The sequence below is a fragment of the Canis lupus genome, chromosome 6, assembly GCF_011100685.1.
Source record: "Canis lupus familiaris isolate Mischka breed German Shepherd chromosome 6, alternate assembly UU_Cfam_GSD_1.0, whole genome shotgun sequence".
Taxonomy (NCBI): Eukaryota; Metazoa; Chordata; class Mammalia; order Carnivora; family Canidae; genus Canis; species Canis lupus.
This window is the reverse complement of record NC_049227.1, coordinates 40,145,024-40,169,371: the sequence shown is the minus strand read 5'-3', so window position 1 is coordinate 40,169,371 and position 24,348 is coordinate 40,145,024. Positions and strand designations below refer to the sequence as shown.

Sequence of the window (24,348 nt, the reverse complement as noted above, 5' to 3'; positions counted from 1 at the left end):
ACGGCCGCTTGGTCAGAACACTCCAAGTCACCCCGAAAATGTTTACCCTCCTCCACATCTGCACAGATGCAGACGCACACGTCTACTCCCTATGCATCTGCACAGACACCAACCCCTCCCCAGAGCTTCTCTCAAAACTGCCTTTTCTTCAAAGTCCCCAGTGCTTCCTCTGGTGGGTGATTCTTCTCTCCCTCTGGAGCCCACAATTGGAAAGCAGACAGGCATCCCTGTGACCTGCTCAAACACAGCACAGCATCCCGTGGCCACTTGACTTTTCCTGGGCCTCCCAGGACGGTGTGCCGCCCTGCACACCCCTTCTCACTTCCCGCAGGACTTCTCCAGCCTCCACACCAGTGGGGCCTCCACTGCCACCTCCGACTGCTTGGCATGGGAGCTCACTGCCCCCAACCCCAGCAGGGCCAGCCTGGCCTGTGACTCCTGGCATGAGCTGGTACTGGTTCCTCCTGAACAAGGAAGGAGCCACAGGGGGGAGAACAGAAAAAACAAGCCTCCCAAATCAAGCCCCCCCTTCCGACCAGAGCCCTCCCAGAAGCCCACGCGCAACCCTGCATCCACCTCAGAGCTTCCCCAGCCCCAGGATGCTGACTACCGGGTCTCTGGGGGTAGTCATGCCATGCCCTACAGAGTCGTGATTATTCTCAATAAAGAAAGTCCCTTGGATTTTGGTCGACTGGCAACCAGCAGACTGTACTACCACCGAGTTAAGATGGCAATACTCTTCTGAACTAATGTAAGAAGAAAGCTTGCTCGTGTCCCCCGCTGCCCTGAGGCTATGGCTTGTTCTGCGGCCTGTGACATGCCCAGGACGCTGAGGTACTGCATGCCTGCTCTACAGGACCCCGGCTCTTCCTACTTACCAGATCTGTCCCACGTTGACCAGGGACATGTAGAGAACCCACAGAGTGGCCATGAGCACCATATTGGCACAGCCGGTGACCAGGACAAAAGATGAGACGCCCAACCCGAGAAGCGCCAGGGCGTCCAGGTTGGAGTCCATGTGTGACCAGTCCAGCAGCCAGAGGACAGTCGGCGCATAGCTCACGGCGTCCCAGCCCACGCGGCCCCGGAAATACTGCTGTACGCTCTTCAGGTACGCTCGGCAGGGCAGCAGGCCCCAGTCTCCAATCAGCTGCTTGTTCTGATGGAAAGCCACCAGGAAGGCCACAACTGGAAGAAAAAGACCAAAGGACCATGAGCAGGAGCCCAGCCATCCGTGGACACTCGCAGGAAGGGGCCTCATTGGGCGAGTAGACAAGGTGGAGTCGGAGCAACAGTTTGGAGTCAAGGCGGGACACAAGAGGTCTAATTCTCAAAATCTTGGCAGAAATACTGGAAGACCCAATCTGGAGAAGCGAGGCTTTATGTGTACATATATACAGACCTACATGGGTTGTGTCTACCGACACATGTCATGGATGTGCACACCAGATGGACGCTGACGGAACACATGTATCTAGTTACCAGTGAACGGCCAGTTAATGACCCCAGACCACACTTAGCATTTGTCGTCATCACACACGTCTCCACTGCCTGTAGGCCTGGTCAGTGGTGCCCCTTCCAGACGGGCTACAGGGCCCAGAGCTCATGCCACAGCTCACGGGGAAGTCACGATCACCTGCACTCAGATCACTGGTTTCCTTCAAGTCCCACTCCTACAAGAGTACATTTGCATTCTCTAGACTTGAGTGCACGGATGTGTTTGCAAAGGGATGTGACGGGAGGAGAGAGAGCATAGCATTTCTAGCTGTGAACGTGAAGAGCAGGGAAACTCAACGCCCACCAAGGGGGAAAGAGCCAGGTAACAGGCCGTCTCAGGGCGGTTACACACACACACACACACACACATGGCCAGGTGCTGCTGATGACGCCTGCAGGGTGAGTAAAACCTGCAGGGTGAGTAAAACCGCATCCCGAGGCAGGGATGGGATGGAGGTAGAGAATGGAGCATGGCGGTGGTTGGGTTCCAGTTCCACACACACTGGTTTAGGCTATAGAAATGTGTGCGACCCCTCATCTAAGGCAAAGCCAGCAACAATGAACTAAAGCCTATGAAGGAAAGAAAAAAAAAAAGGAAAAAAATGAATAAAGCCTTTGAAGGAAAGCATACGAGAAAACAGCACAGACGCAGGAGAGAGACACTGGAACACACTCCTAGAAGGACCATGTACCACACAGAACCAGTGTAACTATCACATGGAGGGAGGCTCAGGTTAATTTAGAATGTTCAGGAGGGGGCAGCCCTGGTGGCGCAGCGGTTTAACGCCGCCTGCAGCCCAGGGCGTGATCCTGGAGACCCTGGATCGAGTCCCACGTCAGGCTCTCTGCATGGAGCCTGGTTCTCCCTCTGCCTGTGTCTCTGCCTCTCTCTCTCTCTCTGTGTCTCTATGAATAAATAAATAAAATTTTAAATAAATAAATAAAAAATAAATAAATAAAATGTTCAGGAGGATGCCTGGGTGGCTCAGTAGTTTAGCACCTGCCTTCAGCCCAGGGCGTGATCCTGGGGTCCTGGGATCGAGTCCCACGTCGGGCTCCCTGCATGGAGCCTGCTTCTCCCTCTGCCTGTGTCTCTGCCTCTCTGTGTGTGTGTCTCTTGTGAATAAATAAGTAAAATCTTAAAAGAAAAAAAGTAAAATGTTCACTGCAAGTTCTATGGGACAGCAAATAAAAATTTAAGCAATTCTAAATAATAATACAGACACAAAAATGGAATCATATAGAAAATGCTAAACTAACCAAAGAGAAGGCAGGAAAAGAGGGAAAAAAAAAGAACGGAAGGAACAAATAGAAAACAACTAGCAGTACAGATTTTAAATCTGTTGCTTTAAATGAGAATTTTTTTTTTTTAAAGCATGGAGCCTGCTTCTCCCTCTGTGTCTCTGCCTCTCTCTCTCTCTCTCTCTGTGCCTCTCATGAATAAATAAATAAAATCTTTAATAAAAAAAAAAGAAAGCTGATGGTTATGTTAATATCAGATAAAAGAAACATAAAAACAAGGAATAATATGAGGGATGAGAAAGGACACTGCACAATTACAGCAAATCAACAAATGGACATAGTAATATTTAATGTGCATGAATCTACCAACAAAACTTACATATATTTAAACCTCACCTAAAATAATAAAAAATAAACCTCACATAATACATATATGTCTGTATCCTATGTATATATTATTGACTCGACCTGACACTTATAGATTGCCATATAGTATGAAAAAGTAAGACATAATAACGTGACATCCTTAGAACACTCTACCCAACAGCAAAATAATATACGATTTTCAACTATATGTGCAATATTCGCCAGGATGCTTCACGCTGTGAGCCATACAGTAAAGATCAACATACAAAAAAGAACTAGAATCTAAATAATGTGTGCCCCAAACCAATCAGCCACAGGATGTTACTGGAAACATACCTAAATCTTTCAAGACTACACCACACACTTCTAAATAAACCATAGATTTATTTTTTATTTTTTTTTATTTTTTAAAGATTTTATTTATTTATTCATAGAGACACAGAGAGAGAGAGAGAGAGAGAGGCAAGAGAGAGAGGCAGAGACACAGGCAGAGGAAGAAGCAGGCATCATACAGAGAGCCTGACGTGGGTCTTGATCCAGGGTCTCCAGGATCATGCCCTGGGCTGCAGGCAGCGCTAAACCACTGCGCCACCGGGGCTGCCCTATTTTTTATTTTTTAAAAGATTTTATCACCTATTCATGAAAGACACGGAGAGAGAGAGAGAGAGAGGCAGAGACACAGGCAGAGGGAGAAGCAGGCTCCATGCACCGGGAGCCCGATGTGGGATTCAATCCCGGGTCTCCAGGATCGCGCCCTGGGCCAAAGGCAGGCGCCAAACCGCTGCGCCACCCAGGGATCCCATAAGCAGAAGCAAAATTATAAGATTTTTTATAACTGGATAAAAATTGAAAACACAACATATCAAAAATTGCAGGACGCTGTTGAAGTGGCACTTAAATGGAAATTTACAGTAAAGTGCTCGTGTTAGAAAAATAGAAAGGACTTAAGTCTAAACTTCTACTTTAAAAAATCAGAAAAAAATAGCAGTGATACACAAAACAAGCAGGAGGAAAGAAACCTTTAAAAACTTAAGAGTAGGGATCCCTGGGTGGCGCAGCGGTTTGGCGCCTGCCTTTGGCCCAGGGCGCGATTCTGGAGACCCGGGATCGAATCCCACATCGGGCTCCCGGTGCATGGAGCCTGCTTCTCCCTCTGCCTATGCCTATGTCCCTCTGCCTGCCTCTCTCTCTCTCTCTCTCTCTGTGACTATCATAAATAAATAAAAATTAAAAAAAAAATAAAAATAAAAAAATAAAAAAAATAAAAACTTAAGAGTAAATAATAATAATAATAATAAAAATAAAAATAAAAAATAAAAACTTAAGAGTAGAGGTCAATGAAATTAAAAAGCAGAAAAATATAGAGAAAATCAAGAAAACCCAAAGTTGGTTCTTTTTTTTTTTTTTTTTTCTTTTTCCAAAGTTGGTTCTTAAAAAAGATGAACCTAATTGATAGACCTCTAGCCAGGCTAATCAAGAAAGAGAGAAGCAGTATCAGGAACAGAGAAGGGAACCCTGCTACTGGCTCCAGAGACATTAGAAAGATCATAAAGGAATACCACAAATCTCTCCAAGATCATAAACTCAGCAACTCCGTTGAAACAGACCAATTATTCGAAAGACACAAACTACCCAGACTCTCAAAAGAAGAAATACAGGTAATAAATCACAAATAACTGCATGCCAGAAACACAAGGCTAGTTCGACACTCACAAAGTCATGTGATTCACCGAAATAACAGATGAAGTAAGAGTATCAACGGACACATGAAAACAGTGACAAAATTCAGCAGCCGCTCATAAAAACTTTGAGCACACTGGGAACAGAAGGGAACTGCATCAGCCCACAAGGGCGGCTATAAAAAACCAACAGCCAGCACCAGACTCCAGGCCAGCACCTCAGTCCTTTCCCCTGAGATCTGATCAAAACGAGGACATCGCACCACCCTGCTGAACACTGTATGGGAACTCCCAGCTCATACAGTGAGGTCACCAAAAGAAGTAAAAAGCATATAGACTGGAAAGAAAGCAAAAAAGCTGTCTTCGTTAACAGATGATACAATGCTTTGCGTAGAAAATCTCAGAAAAATACCAAAAAAACCCCTCTTGGACCTAATAAATAAGTTTATCTGGGCAGCCCGGGTGGCTCAGCGGTTTAGCGCCACCTTCAGCCCAGGGTGTGATCCTGGGTTCCCGATATCGAGTCCCACGTCGGGCTCCCCGCATGGAGCCTGCTTCTCCCTCTGCCTGTGTCTCTGCCTCTCTCTCTCTCTGTCTCTCTCTGTATCTCTCATGAATAAGTAAATAAAATCTTAAAAAAAAAAAAAAGTTTATCAAGGTCACAAAATACGAGAGCAATACATAAAAGTCAATTGTATTCATATATATCAGGAATGAACTGTAATCTGAATTTTTAAATTACAATAAATAGCAATCCCCAAAAAGTACATAGAAAAAACTCTAAGAAAACACAAGCAGAATCTGTATGCGGAAAACACACGGAACATTAACAAAAGGAATAAAAAAAGATTAAATAAAGGGAGAGATGCATCATGTTTATGGACTGATGAGTTTATGGACTGAGAGTCAGCATTACATCTATGCCAATTCTCTCTGATCCGATCTATAGATTCAATGCAATCTTCATCAAAATATCCAGTAAGCTTCTCTGTAGATATTGACAAGCTGATTCTAAAATGGATGTGGAAAAGCAAAGGAACTAAAACGGTCAAAATAATTCTGAGAAAGAACAAAGTTGAAGAACTCATATTACCCAATTTCAAGAGTTACTACAAAGCTACAGCAATCAAGACAGCGTGGTACTGGCAAAGGAGGGTCACGGACGCCAGGGAACAGGACACAGAGCCCAGGGATGGACCCACACCAGTACAGCCAGCTGATCCGTCACGAAGATGCAGACACACCAGCCCAGACACAGATGTCACACCTTCCACAGAAACTTACTCAAAAAGGACTACAGAGCTCAACGCGGAATGTAAAATTAGGGAACTTCTAAAGGAAAATCTATGGCTCGGGTGTGGCAGTGAGTCTTCAGACACAGCACCGGAAGTGTGACCCAAGAAAGAAAAAAACTGATCAACTGTACTTCGTCACATGAGAAACTGCTGTTCTGTGAATGATACTTGTAAGAGAATGAGAAGACAAGCCACAGATGGGGAGAAAACATCTACAAACCACATAAAGGCCCGGACAAAGGACTCGTATCCAGACTATTTAAAGTACCACTAAAACTCAAGAGTAAGGAAACAGACAACCCAATGTTTTGTTTTTTTTTTAATTTTTATTTATTTATGATAGTCACATAGAGAGAGAGAGAGTGGCAGAGACACAGGCAGAGGGAGAAGCAGGCTCCATGCACCGGGAGCCCGACATGGGATTCGATCTCGGGTCTCCAGGATCGCGCCCTGGGCCAAAGGCAGGCGCCAAACTGCTGTGCCACCCAGGGATCCCCAACCCAATGTTTAAACGGGGCAAAATATCTGGATACTGAGTCATCGGTTTCACACAAATAAGATACACAGATGGTAAATACACGCAAGAAAGATGCTCACTATCATTTATTGAGGATACGCCAATTAAAGCCCCAGCGCGAGGGGCCCCTGGGTGGCTCAGCAGTTGAGCGCCTGCCTTCAGTCCAGGCATGATCCCAGTTCGGGGATCAAGTCCCACATCAGGCTCCTCGCAGGGAGCCTGCTTCTCCCTCTGCCTGTGTCTCTGCTTCTGTCTCAGTGTATCTCATGAATAAATAAATAAAATCTTAAAAAAAAAAAAAGATTTATCATCTATGACCCAGAAACCAGATGCTTAGGGATCTGCCTAAGCGTGAAGTGAACACTTACACGACACGAGGGCCTGCACGCACATGGTTTACTGCTGCTAACACCGGGACAGCAGAGTCCCTCACGTGGGAGCAAACAGAAATACAGGCGGCCAATGCGCACACTGGGATAACCATCAAGACAAAACGCGCAAGCCAGCCGCTGGTTTATGCCGCAGCATGGAGGGTCCTAAATGCCCTTCGCGAACTAACAGAATCCACACTCAAAGGCTCCATACTACAGGATTCCATTTACACTAGAAAAGGCAAAGCCACAGGGGCAGAATGTGGACAACCGCAGGGCGTGCGGTGGGGGGGCAGTAGTTGTGCACAGGAGTGTCGGGGGCACGGAACTATTGGTATGGTTCCAGGGTGACGGGTGAGCACGGGTTTGTCAAAACCCATAGAAGCACATGTCACAAAAAGTGAACCTTAATGTTTACAAACGATGAAAACAAGCCAATCTGGGGGTCAGGGGACACTGGGATGGAATGCAGAGTGTGACAAAGGAATGGAAGGTGATGGCCAATGTCTAACACGACCACACTGAGCTGATGGGGGGAGAGCCGCCCTAAGTAACTTTGGAAAATGCTTGGAGTGAAAACTGTGAGGACAGAGACCAAAGGAATGGTTTATAAACACTGGAGCCTGGCTGGTTTTTCTCACGAGGCAGGCGGACAATTCTGGAACTGCTCTGCAGGTGCAGTGGATGGAGCAATTAAACCATGGCCGATGGTGGGGCCAGATACTCACCAGGGGCCCAGGAAGTTCCAGACGCTCAAGGAAGGAAGGAGTGCACCTACCCTGGGTGCTGGATTCGGATGGGAGATGCCAGTGTGAACTCAGGGTACCCTCAGCAGACACTGGGGTGGAGATGCAGGGATGCGGATGCGGAGATGTGGAGATGCAGATGACCCCACGCACAACGACTGGCACTCCCAGCACACAGATCTGGGTCTCTAACACCACTCTCCAATCAAAGGAACTACAACTGGAGAAATGGCAAGCCTTAGGGCCGGGAGACACGAGGGGCCCGAGGCATTCGACGGCACTGGCGTGAGGCAGAGCCGAAACAGAAGGAATGGAAGCATGTGGCCGCGGCAGGAGGGGACCAAGCAGAAAGCACCAGTGCTGAGCAGGGCCGGGCAATCTGAAGCCACGGTAAGGAGCCACGTGGGACCGTAACCCAACGCGTAAGGAAAGGTGAGGACCAAGGAAGAAGCGGAGGGAGCGCACAAGCCCTCCCTACAGAGGAATCCCAGATGATGACCCGGGCACACGCTGGGCCCAGTGACCCGACGGGAGGAGACACCTGCAGACGCACCTCACCGGGTGACCCGGGTCGGCATCACCCGTGGAGCCGTGTGGACCCAGGCGCCCAATCTGGTGACCATCTCGTCAGGAGACACACCAGACACGCCCGGGGTGAGGGGCGTCGTACCAAATACGGGACCAGAAATGATCAAACTGTCAGGGTCCTGAGAAGCCAGGGGAGTCCTGCAGACCAGGGGGACGCAGGAGGCGAGGCGGCTGAGGGCAGTGTGGCCCGGGGGCCTGGGACCGGAAAGGGCCCTGGTGGGAATCCCAATGAAGTCCGGAGTTTGCCTAATAGTTGTTTGTTAAGTTTCTTGAAAGCCCACTATATGCAGCTCACAGCAGCGGAGAAAGAGAAGTGAGGCCTGCCCTTCACATGACCACGGGAGGCCAAGGGGCGGGCTCTGGTGGTGGAAGGGCCACCAGGTGGGAGTCACCTGAAGATGAAAGCCCACCACCCAACCACAGAGGGTCAGTGGGAGGGCAGCGGAGCTCACGCTGGCGCTCTTCTCCCTCACCTGCCTCCACCTTGGGCAGAAGTGGACCTCCAGAGGGTGCTCCCCCAGGTGGAGCTCAGCCCGTCTCTTCCCTGACTTAGGTGGCCGCGGTCCATTCCAGAACCCTGGGGCTCTCCCACATAGGGACCTAATTAGCAACGGCTGAACAGAGGCATGTGCTTCCTCCTGCAAACCGCAACTCACACTCCATCGCCGTGGAGGGAAAACGCTTGGTCTAAACCAAGCTAAACTAAACTAAATTAACTAAGCCAATTAGTTCTAGGGCTTCTCTCTCTCTCTCTTTTTTTTTTTAAAGATTGTATTCATTTATTCATGAGAGACACAGAGACAGAGAGAGGCAGAGACACAGGCAGAGAGAGAAGCAAGCTCCATGCAGGGAGCCTGACCTGGGACTCGATCCCGGGATCCCAGGATCACACCCTGGGCTGCCCAGGGCCTCTCGTTTTTTTAAGTAATGTTTATGCCCAACGTGCGGCTCAAGCTCACAACCCCAAGATCATGAGTCGGACGCACTACCGACTGAGCTATCAGGCCCGCCAGTCTCACCAATTGTTTTTCTCCTGAAGATTTTATTTATTTGAGAGACAGAGTGTGCACCGGGGGGGGGCACAGTGAGAGGGAGCAGCAGACTCCCCGCTGAGCAGTGCTCTCTATCCCAGGACCCCCTCCTCTCGAGACGGGGGCCCAAGGCACACACTCAACCTACTGAGCACCCAAGCAGCACTCACCAATTAGTTTTAAAAAGCAATTCTAAGGCAAGCATAGGAAACTTCCTACCTTACTTACCAGGAAACAATGAACATTAGCTTGGATTAAAATTTCAGAAAAGAAAGCCTATTTCAACTTCCACTTCTGTTATAGAAACAGCTGAGTAGAAAGAAGTGAAAAAGTCAAAATATCCCAGCATCTCAAAAGCTAGCTAAACCAATCAACTGAACCTACAAAGGCTTAGTCAGCCTCCACCCCCACCTAGGAAGGCAGGAGGCCAGGCAGAGGCCTGGAGGTGCTCAGCCATTCACTGTTGGGGGGGGGGGGGGCGGGAGGGGTAACCCAGAGACTCCTCTAGGAGAGGTGACCAATTACCGAAATATGCATTATCAAGGATGTCTGCAAATATTTTCTTTAGAAAACAAATAGGGATGCCTGGGTGGCTGGGTGGTTGAGTGACTGCCTTAGGCTCGGCTCAGGGCGTGACTCCGGGGTCCTGGGATGGAGTCCCACATTGGGCTCCCTACATGGACCCTGCCTCCCTCTCTGTGTCTCTCAGGAATAAATAAAATTAAAAAAAAAAAAAAAGAAAACATACAAACAAATATTTACGTTTCTCTCCCATCCAGATGAATTGCTATAAAATTAAAACCGAATCATCCCCAAATGCCAATGTCTGCGGGCTGCTTCTTAGTGTGGTGAAATTCTGGCCCTTGGCACAGCAGTGTCCAGGGCTTTTCCTTTAGAGGCACGTGCTGTAGAGAGCTCAGAAGTAGGCAGTGTTACTCATTTTTTCAACAACCTGGAAGCGTTTTTCAAAGAACCTTATAAAACCAAGCAGAGCATTTCATTAGAACCCTAGTGGCCTAGAGCACAGAACAAGAACTCATCTCCACGAACTCTCAGAACCAACTATATACAACGAAGCAGGATTTCTTTCAGTTCCATTTTTCCTCAAAATGTCCAAAGAACAGCTAAGAGTTGTGCAAGTACGATGCCCACGGTGTTGCTCCACCCTGCACCGGACGCCATCTGAGCTGCGAGAGCCTGGGGAGCCGTCACATACCCTGACGGGGAGGGCAACAAGCTGCTGCTTCTGGAAAGTGCAGGGTAGACTCACCTCTAGCGGCTGCTGGTCGGGGGCAAGGAGGCATAAAACTACCACATGTAACAGAAGTAAGGAAAGAAACAGGGCAAGTGCACAAAACCTGCGTGTGAAGCAAAAGCAGGAATCAGAGTTGAACTAGCCTGGAGACCCTTCGCAGGATTTTCTTTCTTTTTTTTTTTTTAAGATTTTATTTATTTATTGATGAGAGAGAGAGAGAGAGAGAGGGAGAAGCAGGCTCCCTGCAGGGAGCCTGATGCGGGACTTGAACCTAGGACCCTGGGGTCACGCCCTGAGCCAAAGGCAGACACTTAACCACTGAGCCACCAGGTGCCCAGGAGGAGGATTTTCAAAGAGATGTTATCCCAGGGACTCCGTGGCCAGTGCAGAGCTGAGACAGGCAATCTGTTTAGGTGTCCACATCCCGTGTTCCCACAGTGCTCAGAGCTCCTGGGAGACCCCTCTGTCACCCCTCATGGACACTCAGCTGACCAGGGTGGCCACACTGACAAAGGCCACAGGGCCTGGGAGGGACCCATCTGCTCCAAAAGACCCTTGCTTAGCCTCGTGAAGTGGCTTCTCAGGCAGGCTCCAGCCAAGCTGGGAGGCTTGATGGGGCAGGGGTCCTGAACAGGGCACGTTCGGGGTGTTCAGACACACAGGGCCTCGAGGCAGAAGCTGCCCAGGAGCGCAGGAGTCCTGAGAATGAACGAGCCGACTGAGTCCCTGGGAAAGAATGAGGAAGGGACCCCCACACAGACACATCAGCAAATAGCAAGGATCCAGAATAAGATGAGAAGGCATCAGGGGCTCTGAGAGCTTCCAGAGGAAAACTCAGGTCACAGGGCTGCCGCCCCAGGAGGAGAAGTGTTTCTCTGCTCCCCATCCTGCCTCCTGGGAAGTTCCTGAGGGTCAGGGCTGCCAGGGAGCAGAACAAGCCCCTTGCCCCCTTACCTGGGTTCACACCAACCACGTGACTCTCAGAGCTTGTGGGCTGGTGGCCAGGGGACCCGACGTGGGATCAGAAGGCTGCACACCCTGCCCACCACCAGGGGCCTGGTCAACCACGGGGCCTGCACAGAAGCCCGAGGTGCAGGGGCTCGGGAGCCTCGGGCGGGAACACGTGGAGGTGCCGGGAGGGGCAGGGCCTGGAAGCTCGGCGCCCCTTCCCCACCCCCCCATGGGTGTCTTTCATCTGCTGTTCCCAAGTCGACCCCCTTGATGATGAACCAGAAAACCTAAGTGAGGTGTTCCCCCGAAACCTAAGTGAGCCGTCCCAGCAAATTACGGGTCCAGGAAGGGGTCGTGAGAACCCCGACTTACAGCTGGGGGGCCAGCAGCACGGCTGACAGCCTGGACCTGTGGATGGCATTCTGAGGTGGGGGCGGGCTCGTGGGAGGGCCCTCAGCCCGAGGGCCTGCCCTTGAGCCGGGCACACAGTGTCAGGACTGCTTCTGGCGAAAACCCCGCCACACACGTTTGATGCCAGAGTATACACGGAGACAAACGGATGTGTTTCTGTTTAGGCATCTGGGGAGCAGCAGGGGTCAGGCTGTGTGACGACTTCTCATCATCAACCCAAAAAGTTCTGAGAAAACCTGCTTTGACTGAGACTAAGACCCAAGCAAATCAGGGCAGCCCGGGTGGCTCAGCGGTTTAGCGCTGCCTTCGGCCCAGGGTGTGACCAGGATCCAGTCCCGCGTCAGGCTCCCTGCATAGAGCCTGCTTCTCCCTCTGCCTGTCTCTGCCTCTCTCTCTCTTTCTTTCTGTGTCTCTCATAAATAAATAAAATCTTAAAAAAAAAAAAAAAAGACTCAAGAAAATCAGTAATTCCCACGGGTGCAAGAGAAACACAGGAAGTTCACCTCCAAATTCTTTCTTGAAAGTTGTTTGGGGATAAATCCCAGCAAAGAGAGAACAAAAGAACACCAGACAGTGACGTGAGACCTGAGGAACTGTGACTACAGCCCGAGAGGATCAGGGTCCTCTTGCGTGGGCCGTCTGTGTCCTGAGAGTCCACACCAAGGGGCTGGGAGTGGGGCACGGGGGGATGGAAGGGAGACACAGTGGAAGAGCATCCCATGGGGACAAAGAGCGACAATGAAGACTATCAGCAAGAAGTCCGGGAAGTTTTCTGAAGCAGGAGCTGCCCCTAGGCGGAGGGTAGCAGCACGCACAGAACCCTGAGGCAGCTGCACGCTCACAGGTGTGCCAACAGGTACACGGACAGCAACATCTGTTGTAGGAACTCTCTTAACCATGCAGAGGATGAAGCCCAGGGCAGGGGCTCCCCGTGCAGCCTGTGGTGGGGTCGGGAGTCCGCAAGGACAACTCTAAAATTCATCATCAAGTGACACGTGGGCAGCCCCCGTTGGCATCATGAAAAACCCTGGGACTTCAGAAACTCTGATGTAGCTCCTGTTACCAGAATGATCTGGACTCTCTAGGCAGAGACCACGGCAGGATGTGTGCCCACTTGCCCAGGGCCATCTCGGCCAGAGAACATCCTCCCAGGACGATGGGAAACGAGGCCTTCACACAGCCGAAAACACGGAGTCTACCCCAAACAGAGAGAAGCCAGGGAGAAAACACACGTCTCAAGGCAGGTGGCTCTGCGCTCAGCGCCCTAAGACATGTGCCTGACCCAGCAGCCAGAACCATCCCAACTTGAACAGGGGATCCCCGCTCCCCCAGAGCCTGAGGCTGCTGTTAGCCGTGCTTGCCAGGGAGGCGCCTGGCTGCTGCCCCCTCAACAGTCCACGCAGACCTCCGGGGCAACCCTGTCTCCGCTGCCTTCTGCCAAGTGACAGCTCGCTCAACCACTCAGGATGGCTATTTAAAACTGTGGAGGCTCCTGCCATGCAGCCAGGAACTATTTTTACAGGGACAGAGGGCAGGGAGGTACCAGGAGAGCCCACACAGGTGACCCCAGGGCCCTGGGTCGCCCCCCTGAGGCAGGACACACAAAAGCCAGCTTGGTCCTGGCTCAAGGACACTGCCTCTTCCTCCGGGAGGGGAGAGCTTGAGGCACAGCTGAGATGCCCAGCGCCCAGGCCCGTGGAGGCCCACCAGCATGGGTGGGGAAGGCACCTGCCAGCACCCTCGTCCCCCACCCCCGCTGCTCCAGACCTCAGCCCACCCAGCGGGAAGAAGAGAGGGAGACACACTCCACTGGGTATCCTCCTGAAAGGAGGGGGCCCTGCGAGGGGCGAGGGGGGGCAAGCGCAGGGGGGCACCCAGAGCCAGTTGAGGGCAGGAGCGTTGGGCAGGGCAAATGTCCCGGAAGAAGGGGTTTCGGGATGAGGGTCCCGGGGGAGGGACGATAGGGGGGTAGAGTACCAAGGGGGGGGTCTAGGGGGATGCGTCCTCTGAGGCCGGCCATCCCCAGGACAAGGGACTCCTTGGGGGGGCGTCCCAGGAGGGCACAGGGGGTAAGAGTCCCAGAGGGGCAGGGGTGAGCGTCCCAGGGGGGCGAGAGTCCCAGGGAGGAGCGTGGGGGAGTGTGTGTGTGTGGGGGGAGCGTCCCGGGGGAGGGGGAGCGTGGGGGAGAGCGTCTCAGGGGAGGAGGGAGTGTGGGGGGGGAGGGGGAGCGTGGGGGGAGAGCGTCCCGGGGGAGGGGGGAGCGTCTTGGGGAAGGGGGAGCGTCGGGGGAAGTGTCTGGGGGTAAGAGGAGCGTGGGGGGGAGCATCAGCGTCTCAGGGGGTTGGGGGGAGCGTCTGGAGGAGGGGGGAAGCGTGGAGGGGCAAGCATGGGAGGAGCGTGGGGGGAGGAGCGTCGGGGGGACGGGGGTGTGGAGCGTGGGGGGGGGGCAGCATCCCAGGGGACGTGGGGGCGGGGAGCGTCCCGGGGGGAGCGTCGGGGGGGCGGGGGGGCGGGCAGGGTGGAGCATCCCGGGGGAGGGGGTGAGCGTCTCAGGGGGTTAGGGGGAGCGTCGAGGGGGGGGAAGCGTCCCGGGGGAGGGGGTGAGCGTCTCAGGGGGTTGGGGGGAGCGTCTGGAGGAGGGGGGAAGCGTGGAGGGGCAAGCATGGGAGGAGCGTGGGGGGGAGGGGGAGCGTCGGGGGGACGGGGGTGTGGAGCGTCGGGGGGCGGGGGGGGGCCGGCGGCATCCCAGGGGACGGGGGGAGCGTCCGGGGGGAGCGTCGGGGGGGGGCAGGGTGGAGCATCCCGGGGGAGGGGGTGAGCGTCTCAGGGGGTTGGGGGTGAGCGTCGGGGGGGAGGGGCGCCCCCATGGGAAGGCGCGTTCCGGGGGGCAGCGTCCCGGCCAGGGGCACGTGGGGCCGCGGGGCGCCGTGGGGCAGGGTGGGTGTGGACCGGAGGCGGGGCGAGGCCAGGAGTCCCGGGGGCGCGTCCCGCGGGGAGACCCGGAGGCGAGGGCAGCAGCGACGGAGCCCCGGGCCCCCGGACTCACAGTAAATGAAAGCGAGGGCCCTCAAGAGCACGATCCTAGTCAGCCAGAAAGTGCCCGCCCGGAGGCCGGCCGAGCAGCCCGTGGGGTCGAGCCCCGGCCCCGGCGGAGACCCAGGCCCGCCGCCCGCCTTCCCGGCCTTCCGCTTCCTCAGCGACTCCTCGGGCGCCGCCATTGCGGGGGGCCACCAGTGCGCATGCGCCGGGAGCGCCCCGCGCCCGGACGCCCCGCCCCGAGCGGGAGCCTGGCCACGGCCCCCCGACTGGCCACGCCCCGGGCGGGGAGCGCGCTCTAGTGCGGGCGCGCGGGCGCCCCCCGCAGGCCGCGCGTGGTGCTGCCGCCGGGAGGGCGACGGGAGGTCCTCCCCGGGCTCCCGCTGCACCGCGCGGGCCTCGGCTCTTCCGTCACCGGGGCCGCGTAAGCACCTGGGCGGCTGCCCGCCTGCGCCCTCCCTTGGGTGGGCCGGGACCGCGGTGGGCCCGCTCAGCGTCCGTGTGCGCAGCCGGGAGCCGCGCTCCAGCAGAGGCAGGGCTGGAGCAGAGCCGGCTCACGGCGCGGCCGGGGTCCCCGGGTGTCCCCTTACCACGCCCTCACCTCCTGTCCGGGGAGGGTGTCGGGGTGTCAGCCACACGGCTAGCCAGGGGCCTGAAATCAGCCAGGTCCGTCGGCTTGGGCAGGACTCCCACCCCTCTCCAGACCGCACCTCCAGGCCTGGGGGAGGGTGGTGCATTGAGGGTCCCCAGGAAAGAACTTACCCACCTGTGGCCCCGCTGAACCTGGTGACAACATCAGCAACTCCACCCAGGCACCGCTCAGGACAGGTGGCGCCCAGTGGGTGGGCTCATGGGCACTCCTTAAAGGAAGGCGGTTAGTGGGCAAACTGGTCCTTGGAAGCAAATCACTGAGGTGGGTGTGGGTTTTCTTTTTTATTCTTCACAGCTCTTTACATATTACAGATCCTATTCTTGTGTGCATATTGCAAATGTTTGTCCCGAGTTTTTTGTTCGCTTTTGACATCTTGTGCGGAGTGTTCTGACATCTAAATTATTAATACTTGTGGGTCAAATGATCAGTCTTGTTTAATTATATCTTTACCACCTGCAGCGTGAGCTCTATAAAGGCAGGGACTGGCTCTGGACTTGCCCCCCCCCCCCAATCTAGGCCAGGCCAGCAACTGCTGGAACACTTCTTCAGCCTCCAGCTGTTGGGTGATAGCAGATGTGCATCCTATACTGTGAGTTTTTAAAAAGTGCCCCCTTTTTTTTTCTTGTGAAAACTCTCCTTTCAGAGCCCAGCTGTAAAGTGGGACATGTAAAAGATCGGCAGTGGGGGGGCACAGACATTGCACCCTGGTGAGCCCCCAGCAGGGAAGCCTGTGCCCGAGGCCTCCCCGCCTCCGGGGGCGGGGAGGTCAGGGGACAGTCCGTCCTGGCCATGCTTCCAGGTCCTTCCAGCAAACCTACATTCTGCACCTCGTCTCCAGGGCCCGGGGGCTGCATTAGGGATGAGCCAGCACGGCTGTCTGGTCCAAGCGGAGGATCCAGTGCCCCTCAGCCCAAGCCCACCCGAGCTTCCATGCGTCCCCTGGATACAGGAGGTGCTCAGGGCACAGCACGGAAGGACAGCTCCGCCATCAGGTGTGACCCAGGGCGCTGCTTTTCAGGTGGGGACGGTCCTGACAAAGAGCCCTTTGTCCTCAGCTTCCCCTGGCCCGGGTTGCATTGTTCTCCCCAGAGGAGGGCACAATGGGGCATTGTGGAGAGCAGAAAGGCGTCCTTGTCCAGCATCCAGCTCGCTGGGCTCCAGTCTCCCTCTCCGGGTTTACCCAGGGTGGGCGAGGCCATCAGAGAGGTCCACTGGGAGCTCGGGTTCTTACACTTCCTCCGGGACCCGCCTTCCTGGGAGTGGACTGCAGAGGTCCGGTGAGTCCGAGGGTCCAGAACCCACCCACGCGGGAGCGGACCTTGCGGAGCGGGGCTTGGGCCGCGGAAAGCCTGGCCGGTGGCTCGGCGCTTGCCTATGTGCACCCAAATTGAACCAGAAGCACACGAGTCTGTAACTCAGCAGTAAGGAGGAGTGAGGTGTTGACACCTGCTACAAGATAGAGGAACCTCACAAACATCATGCAAAGTGGGAGAACCAGGCGCACGGGCTACACGTCGGATTCCATGTACATGACACGTTCCGGATCAGCAAATCCGCGGAGACAGAAAGGAGATGGGTGGTTGTCTAGGGCTGGGGGCGGGGAGTGACGGGAAGATTCCGGAGCCAGGCAGAGGGGACGGCTGCACACCAGCAATGCACTAAATGCTACAGAACTGTACACTTCAAAACGCTTGAATGTTATGCCATGTGAATTCCGTTTCAAAAAAAAAGAAGAAAAATCTTAAAAATACCCTATGTTGTTCCAGAACGTCCTAGAAGGCACTGTTTTTCCCTGTTGGAATAGGTCACGTCATTTACACCAAACCTACCTCTTCATCTAGATGAGGGAGCATCTAAGAGCTTTGACTAATATTTAGATTCGGGGACATCTTATGCTCCAAGAAAGCACTGCACTTAAAAACAAAACCTTTTTTGTAAACCTTGAGGCAACTGCAGGGGTGGAGGCTGGTGCTGGGGAGGCAGCTCGCTGGCTTCCTCACCCCGTGGGCTCAGTGGCTGCAAACCGCAGGTACACAGGGGTCGGGGGGGGGGCTTTACCCCCACACACACACTGGGAGCCTGGGTGGGTGGCGGGGCTCCTGAGCCCACATTTTCAAGCCAAACTCTGAGAAAAAGTCAAGCTGGTTACGGAGGGGTTGGTGCCCAGCCCCGGCCTGGATGGAGCCAGGAGGATGAGCCCAGAATTTGACTAGAGAGAGAGAGAGAGAGAGGCTCCCCCAGAGGACCCGTCAGCTCAAGCCTGGGGCTGGCATCCCACAGACCTGTGGATAAGCCAGAGCCCCAAGCAGGGAGCCCGGCCCGGGGGTCCCATGCACGGCTCCTCCTATACAGCCCGGGCGGAGGCACACACAGGCCCGGGGGCTGGCGGGACTCCCAGCAGCTGCAGGACGGCTTCACGGAGGAATGAGCCCCGTGTCGGCACCTCGTCCAGCTGTCCCCAGGCACCCTGGCTTGGCAGCCCCGCTGCATCAGGGCAAGTGTCCCTGACGGGCATTTGCAGCTGTCTCTGGCACCCACGAGAACCCAGCTTGGGCCCGACCTAATCGCCCACCCTTCATTTACCCCAATTTTTCATGTCTTGATATCTGTTGATGGGAGGGGTGGGGCAGAACCCGCAGGCGCTAACATCTGTCACTTTCTTCTGGGGCGGGGGGGGGGGGTGGTCACTTTGGGCTGGTCCCACCGTGACTGTCCAGTGGCCAAGACCCGGGTAGGGCTGGCAGGAGCAGGTGGGGGTGGCCGAGCAGGTGCTGGGCCATTTGCTGGTTTTTGGGAACTGTGACTCACAGACGGCTGTTCTGCTTGGCTCACCCATCTCCTCTCTTGGCACCCTCGGCTCCGGGCCACGAGCACTTCCACGCCCGCACCCCAGAGGGAGACGCGGCTCTGTGTGGCCCTGCGAGCTGGTGAGCTGCCCTTGCAGGGCAGAGGAAAGCAGACAGTCACGGTGCTGGTACATTCCGTGGCCGTCGGGCCCGATGCAGGGAGACAATGTGCAGGGACTTTGTTTTCTTTCATCTGGGAGTCAGATTCTGTCCTGGAAACTGCCCAGGCCAGAGGCCGCACACAGAGGTCCGCAGGCTGTGTCTACCAGTCACCTCGATGATGCTGTGTAACAAACAGCCTTGAAACCGAAGGTCCGGGTCGGCGCACACTGGCACCCACAGAGCGGGGCTCGGGCGTGCATCTCGGGCCAGCAGAGGTCTGGGGGCAGCAAGACGCTGGCTGGCCGTCGGGACCACGGGGGGCCTCTGTCCCACCTCCCTCAGGCACCAGCACTCCTTCCAGCCTCGCCCACGGGAGCTTGCACGCTCCCCTCCTGACCAGGCCCCAGAAGGCGCCTGCGTCCAACATCCCTGATTTGACCCAAACTGCTTATCTCACAGGCCGGGGAGCTTGCGGCCAACACCATCCATCACTGTGTCTCACCTTCTTGTGACTCCCGCCCAGTGATTAAAGCAGACAATTCACTTCTGAAAAGAACGGGTGGCACTCGTGTTAGATGACGTCCCTGAGGAGGGAGCTAGGCTCCGGCAGTGGGCAGAGGTGCTTCTGGAAGTTGCTGGCGTGGACTGAGGAGGAGCCCAAACAGAGGAACATCAGGGGCTGGCTACCGCACGCCCATCGGCCCCCACGGGCCCCGCGCTGAGCCCACAGCTCAGACATGCACCGCGGACCCCTCCACAACTCACTCGAAGTCAAGGGGCCACAGGGGGCCGTCGGCAACAAGTCCTGTGACCTCGAACACCCTCCCTCCCAGAACTCCGCACCTTCTTGGGGGTCCCTCCAACCCCTTTCCACGCCCTGGGGAAACCAGCCCGAGGCCCCTCTTTTCATGCTTTACTAGAAGGCTCAGCCCCTTGAAGGTGTGCAGCCGGGGGAGCCCCTGACCCCAGCCCGGTTGGGGAGGGGCGAAGCTCCACCACGCCTGCTCCAAGCTGGCCTCACGGACTCCCAGGAACCACCGGCTTCTTTCCACTCAGTACAAGGCTCCCGCCTCAGGGTGTCTTAATTAAACCCTCCTTCACCAAGTTCCGAAAAATAAATACTTGGGAGACAGCGGAAATCTTTTGACAGGGTGTGTTTTAATTTGCCTTTGGCACGGGCACGTCTCTGGAACCTTCCCTGGTGGCAGAGCCAGCCAGGGCCCCTCACTCCGAAAGAGGATTTTTTTTTTCTGTCTGATATTTTTATTTCAGGCTAGCATTTGCCTTTCTCCGTCATAACTGATGCGGGGCTCCGCTTCCGAGGGGTTCCCACTTGGACATCTTGAACAGGAAGCCTCATTAAATCTGAAAGTTAAGTTTGGAAGGACAAGCACAGCCTACTTGGGCTCGAAGGCTGGTTTTCTGGAGTGACAGTCATCCTCCAGAGTCCTGGCTCCCCTTCTGCACGGGGCCTGTGCACAGGGTGGGGGGTTGGGGGGGGACCGAGGTGACGGTGAAGGGCAGGGGCCCTGGGGACTGGGGGCCAGGGGGCAGGAGCCCAGAGTGCAGAATGAGGGTGGGGTCTGGGGCCCGGGGACCCAGGGGCCTGGTACCACAGAATGCCCGTCTGCGTGGGCAAGGAATGGAATGTGCTGGAGCCGCTGGGGGCCGGAAGGCTTAGGGGGTGCAAGCGTCCAGAGGAAGGCACGGGCAGATGGCACGTCTCTAACACCTCGGCAGACTCGGTTTCCCCCGTGGATGATGCTGCTGGCACCTGGTGCTCACCTCTGCCCAAGGAAGACCGCATTTGGAGCCCCTGGGACCCCGCCTGAGGATGGTCGTGGGCTACAGAAGCAGCCTCTGCCTGCCGTCGAAGACCCACACCAAGACCCGTGGAGCCAGCCCCCCAGGCCCAGGCCGGGGAGAGGACAGATGGATGGGCACAGCCGGAGGCCGGGGAGATCTCTACCGTCAGGAGGTGAGCGGAGGCCAGAGCAGGCCCACAGCTGTTCCTGACACATCTGCGTAGCACATGTCACTGGGCAGACAACCTTCACTGGGGCTCAGCCCTCCATGAAGCATTGCCCTCTCCCCCAATTTTTTTCAAATAATGGCCACTGGGGCAGGGGGTCCCCTGGGCTGCCAGCAGTCACCCCGGGGCCATGTGGGTTTTCGCACCGGGAGCCGGCAAGAAGGGGCAGAGGAAGAGCCTGGGGCACCTTCACCCCTGCCTGGAGCTTGGGAGGCGCCCCGAAGCGGCAGCGAACGCCGTGCTGGAGCGAGGTGCTCAGGACCAGCACCCTGACGGGCCGGCCAGGGGCGGATGGGGGAGGCTGGGCGCGATCCTCCTCCCGGGCTCCCCCGCACGCACAGACGGCCAGCTCCCTGGCAGACATCAGCCCAGCCGGGCGGAGGGCTTCGACCCAAACCAGACCTTCCACGCCAGCTGGCAAACTAAGTCGGGGAGGGGTGTTTCCACAAAAAGCTTGGCCCCGAGCCCCGATAGTCTGTCACCAAGGGACGCTGGACTCCTGGCGCCCCTGCGAGCCCCTCGCCTCTCTCTCGGGAGACCCAGCAGGGCAGGCTGGGGCGGTCCTGACCGAGCCGCTGCTCAGAGCTGATTGCTCATCTCTGGCCTGGACATTTGGTTTCTGCGGACTAGCCAGTAATTGAAAGCGCCAATTAATCTCTGACACTGAGCGGGGCTTCCCAGGACGTGATGCCAACTGCCCGGGGCTGGCTCACTGAGGCCCAGGTAACGGCTGCAGACACACAGGGAACAGGCCGCCCCAGGCCTTCCTCTGAGGGACTGCACGGACTATGGCCTCCCAGGCTGCCCGGGCTGAGGGCTGGGCGGAGGGTGGGCGGAGACACGGGCAGGGTGACACAGGGGTGACCGCAGGGTGCCTTCGTCCGTGGTGGCTTTCGCAGCCCTTCCTCCCCCCTCGGCTGCTCCGGTGCCCGACACACACACGCACACGGGCTTCCTGAGCTTCCCTGGAAGCCACGTGCTGGGAGCCTTGGGGGTCTCCTGGCGAACGTCCCCCTGGAGCCCTCGGGCCTGCACTGGCCAGGGCTCTTAGGCACGGGGGTTGCCAGGCTGTATTTCTGTCTTGACAGGCGCCCTTGCAGCCTCAGCTGGGGGTGTAGGTCTAGAATCCTCATTACACCCCAGGGGCAGGGATACGGTCCACCCACGGCCCACGAGGTCACCTCCCTGAGACCGCAAAGGCCACTAAGTGAAGGTAAGGTCATGTGGACTGGAGCCGCTGAGGGCCGAAAGGAAGAACTAAGGGGGGGATGGATGCCAAGAGGTGGACCGAGAAGAGGTTCAAACAGCTGTCCATCAAGTTTTATTTATTTATTTATTTATTATTTTTTTAGTTTTTTTTGTCCCTCAAGTTTTAAATCACAGTAGTGTCACTCTCAGATAACCTGTGCTCGCTGCTGCCTCAGGGCCTTTGCACAGGTTGAGCACCTCCCTACCCCCTCAGTTGAGGGAATGGCCTTTCCTCTTTCTTCAAGCAGCTGGAAGCTTCAGGTCTCCTCAAAACCCCCTTCCTGGACACCACCCCCACCCCCACCCTCCCGCCATGGTGAGTGCCTCAGCTCCTTGGTGTTTGCCCACTGAAACCCCTGGCACAGATGCTTTGTCAATACTGGTGGACACAGGAACCAACCGCAGCCACCCTTTCCTCTGAAGGCTACACCCTGGTACACACTCAGGGCCTGCCCGGCAGCTGAGGACGTGAACCGGGCTCGCCACTAGTGGAGGATGAGGCTGGATGGCACACGGGCCAGGACACAGGGCTTCCAGAAGCCCAGGAGGCTTTGGGGCACTTCTAGGTGCCACCCCACGTGTCCGCTGCCTGCCCTGGGCTAGTGAGCTGTGCCCGGATGCTGCCCTGTGGGGAAGCGCATACATATGCCCTCAGCCAGCCTGGGCCGAGGCCTGGCAGGATCTGCCCTCCCACCCCTTCCGTGGGAGTTACAGGCTGCACACACGTGTGTGCACCGCCCACCAGCACCCGTCCCCCTCCCCAGGGGGGGCCTAGGACCAGAGCTGGCCGATTTCCCTCCAAGGGTCCCGGTAGTCACCTATCCCTGACCCTCTGCGGGCCGATGGGGAGCACAGAGAGGGTGCCTTACCTGACGTCCCAGTGCAGCTTCGCAAAGCAGAGCTCCTCGTGAAAACCCAGACCTGGCGCACGACGGCCTGCTGGGTGCAGGGAGGGGTGGGACCTGTTTTCTGGTGGGTGGGGGAGGACAGTTTGGGCCAGGTCTGCCAACCTCAACCCTCCCCCTGCTTGCACTTGCACAGGTCCCCATGGGCCAGTAAGATCGATGGGGGCCCTCAGGCAACCCCCACTTGGGCCCTCCCTCGGAGTCCCCAACTGCACAGCGGGGACCCCCAGTGGAGGGCAGGACCTCCGAGGGGCGGCCACCACAGACCAGCAGCTGAGGGCGTTCCCTGGCAGGCGACAGAGCAAAGGGAAGCCAACCACAGGACAGGACGCCAGAACAGAGGCCACTCCCGGAGGACGCACCTCTGCCATCAGGTGCACACCCCCCCACCAACCCTGGGCTGTTTACCTTAGACAATGACACCCCCAATGCCACTTTCCCATAAGCAGAATATCAGGTTCTGTGATGTGGGGCAGGGCCTCGGAGTCACCTGCAGGTGACAGGTAGTGTGGGTTAACCCCCTCTTAGGCCCTGAGATGCCCCCACAGGGGTGCACACATGTTTCAGAGGCAAGGCTGCAGGATCCCTGGGCAGCCCCTGAGCCCCAGGGGCAGGCTCCTGCCCTAGACCCGCAGTGGGACCAACAGGCCACCCAGGCCCAAGTGCGAACTGAACCCACAACCCAGGCACTGGTGGGGGGGGCAGGGGTGCGTGAGGGTGAAAGTGCAGGGGCAGGGGCACGTCAGGGGGGCGGAGGGGGCCTGGGGGAGGGCAGGAAGCCTGTCCTGGGCAGTCCCAGCGTCGGTGGTGGTCTCTGGGTTGGTAAACGAGCAGCAGGGAGACGCTTGGGCCCGGCGCATCGACTTTCAATCTGGTCTCCTGGTAGCTGACCAGCCCTCCTGCCGCACCCCTGCACCTGCGCCCAGGCGCCTCTGCCTGAGGAGGGCGCGGTAGGGAACTGGGTGCCGCTGCCTAGGGTGACCCGGGCGCGGGGGCCACAGCTCGCAGCCGCAGGAGTTCCCACTCGGCCACCCCAGGGCCTGCGGCGAAGCTCTGGGCAGCTGGTCCGTCGCCTCCGGGCGGGTTTGGCCCAATAATCCGAGCCGCCCTCGGGGACCGCGGGGACGCAGGCCAAGTCGCGGGGGCGGCTTCGGGCGGGGACTCGGAGCGGCGGCCCGCGCTGACCTCCGACCTCCGGGGGAACGTCCCCTCTCCGACCCCGCCGATCTGCTCCGCGCCAGGCCGCACAGCCCCCCCCACGCCGCGCCCCCTCCTCCAGGGAGGCGCCCGGGCCGCCCCGCCTCCCCGCGCGCCCCTCTTCCTCCTCGCGCGGCCAGCTTCCCCGCCAGGCCACCCGGGGCCGCCCCGCCGCGCGGCCTCAGCGCCCCCTCTCCGGGGTCAGGCCCGGAAGGCCCCGGGCCCCCGCGTCCGGCCGCGCCATCCGCCGGGCGGCCCCAGGGACTCGCAGCGAGGCTCAGCCCGGTGCTGCCCGGCGCTCCCGCCCCCTCCGCGGCTCCTGCGGCCGCCGCCCCGCCCGCGCCTTCCCGACTCGGAGCCGCCCCGGGCTGGGGGCCGTGG

At 56.8% G+C, this 24,348-nt stretch overlaps 1 protein-coding gene and 1 long non-coding RNA gene across 2 annotated transcripts in view; one reads left to right on the top strand and one right to left on the bottom strand.

Moving 5' to 3' along the window:
- The window catches only part of LMF1 (lipase maturation factor 1), an 82,892-nt gene extending 67,691 nt beyond the window's left edge, over nucleotides 1-15,201 (bottom strand). The window contains exons 1-2 of the mRNA XM_038540861.1: nucleotides 14,996-15,201; nucleotides 879-1,188 (exon numbers count right to left, since the gene is read on the bottom strand). Of these exons, the coding sequence (XP_038396789.1) occupies nucleotides 879-1,188; nucleotides 14,996-15,167 (482 nt within the window). The 5' untranslated portion in view covers nucleotides 15,168-15,201. The remainder of the gene's footprint in view (nucleotides 1-878; nucleotides 1,189-14,995) is intronic.
- A 348-nt stretch (nucleotides 15,202-15,549) lies between these two features.
- On the top strand, nucleotides 15,550-23,480 carry LOC119876375. The gene is made up of 3 exons (XR_005360990.1): nucleotides 15,550-17,666; nucleotides 19,045-21,830; nucleotides 22,907-23,480. It is a non-coding gene; the product is annotated as an uncharacterized LOC119876375 (long non-coding RNA).
- The last annotated feature ends 868 nt before the right edge of the window (nucleotides 23,481-24,348 follow it).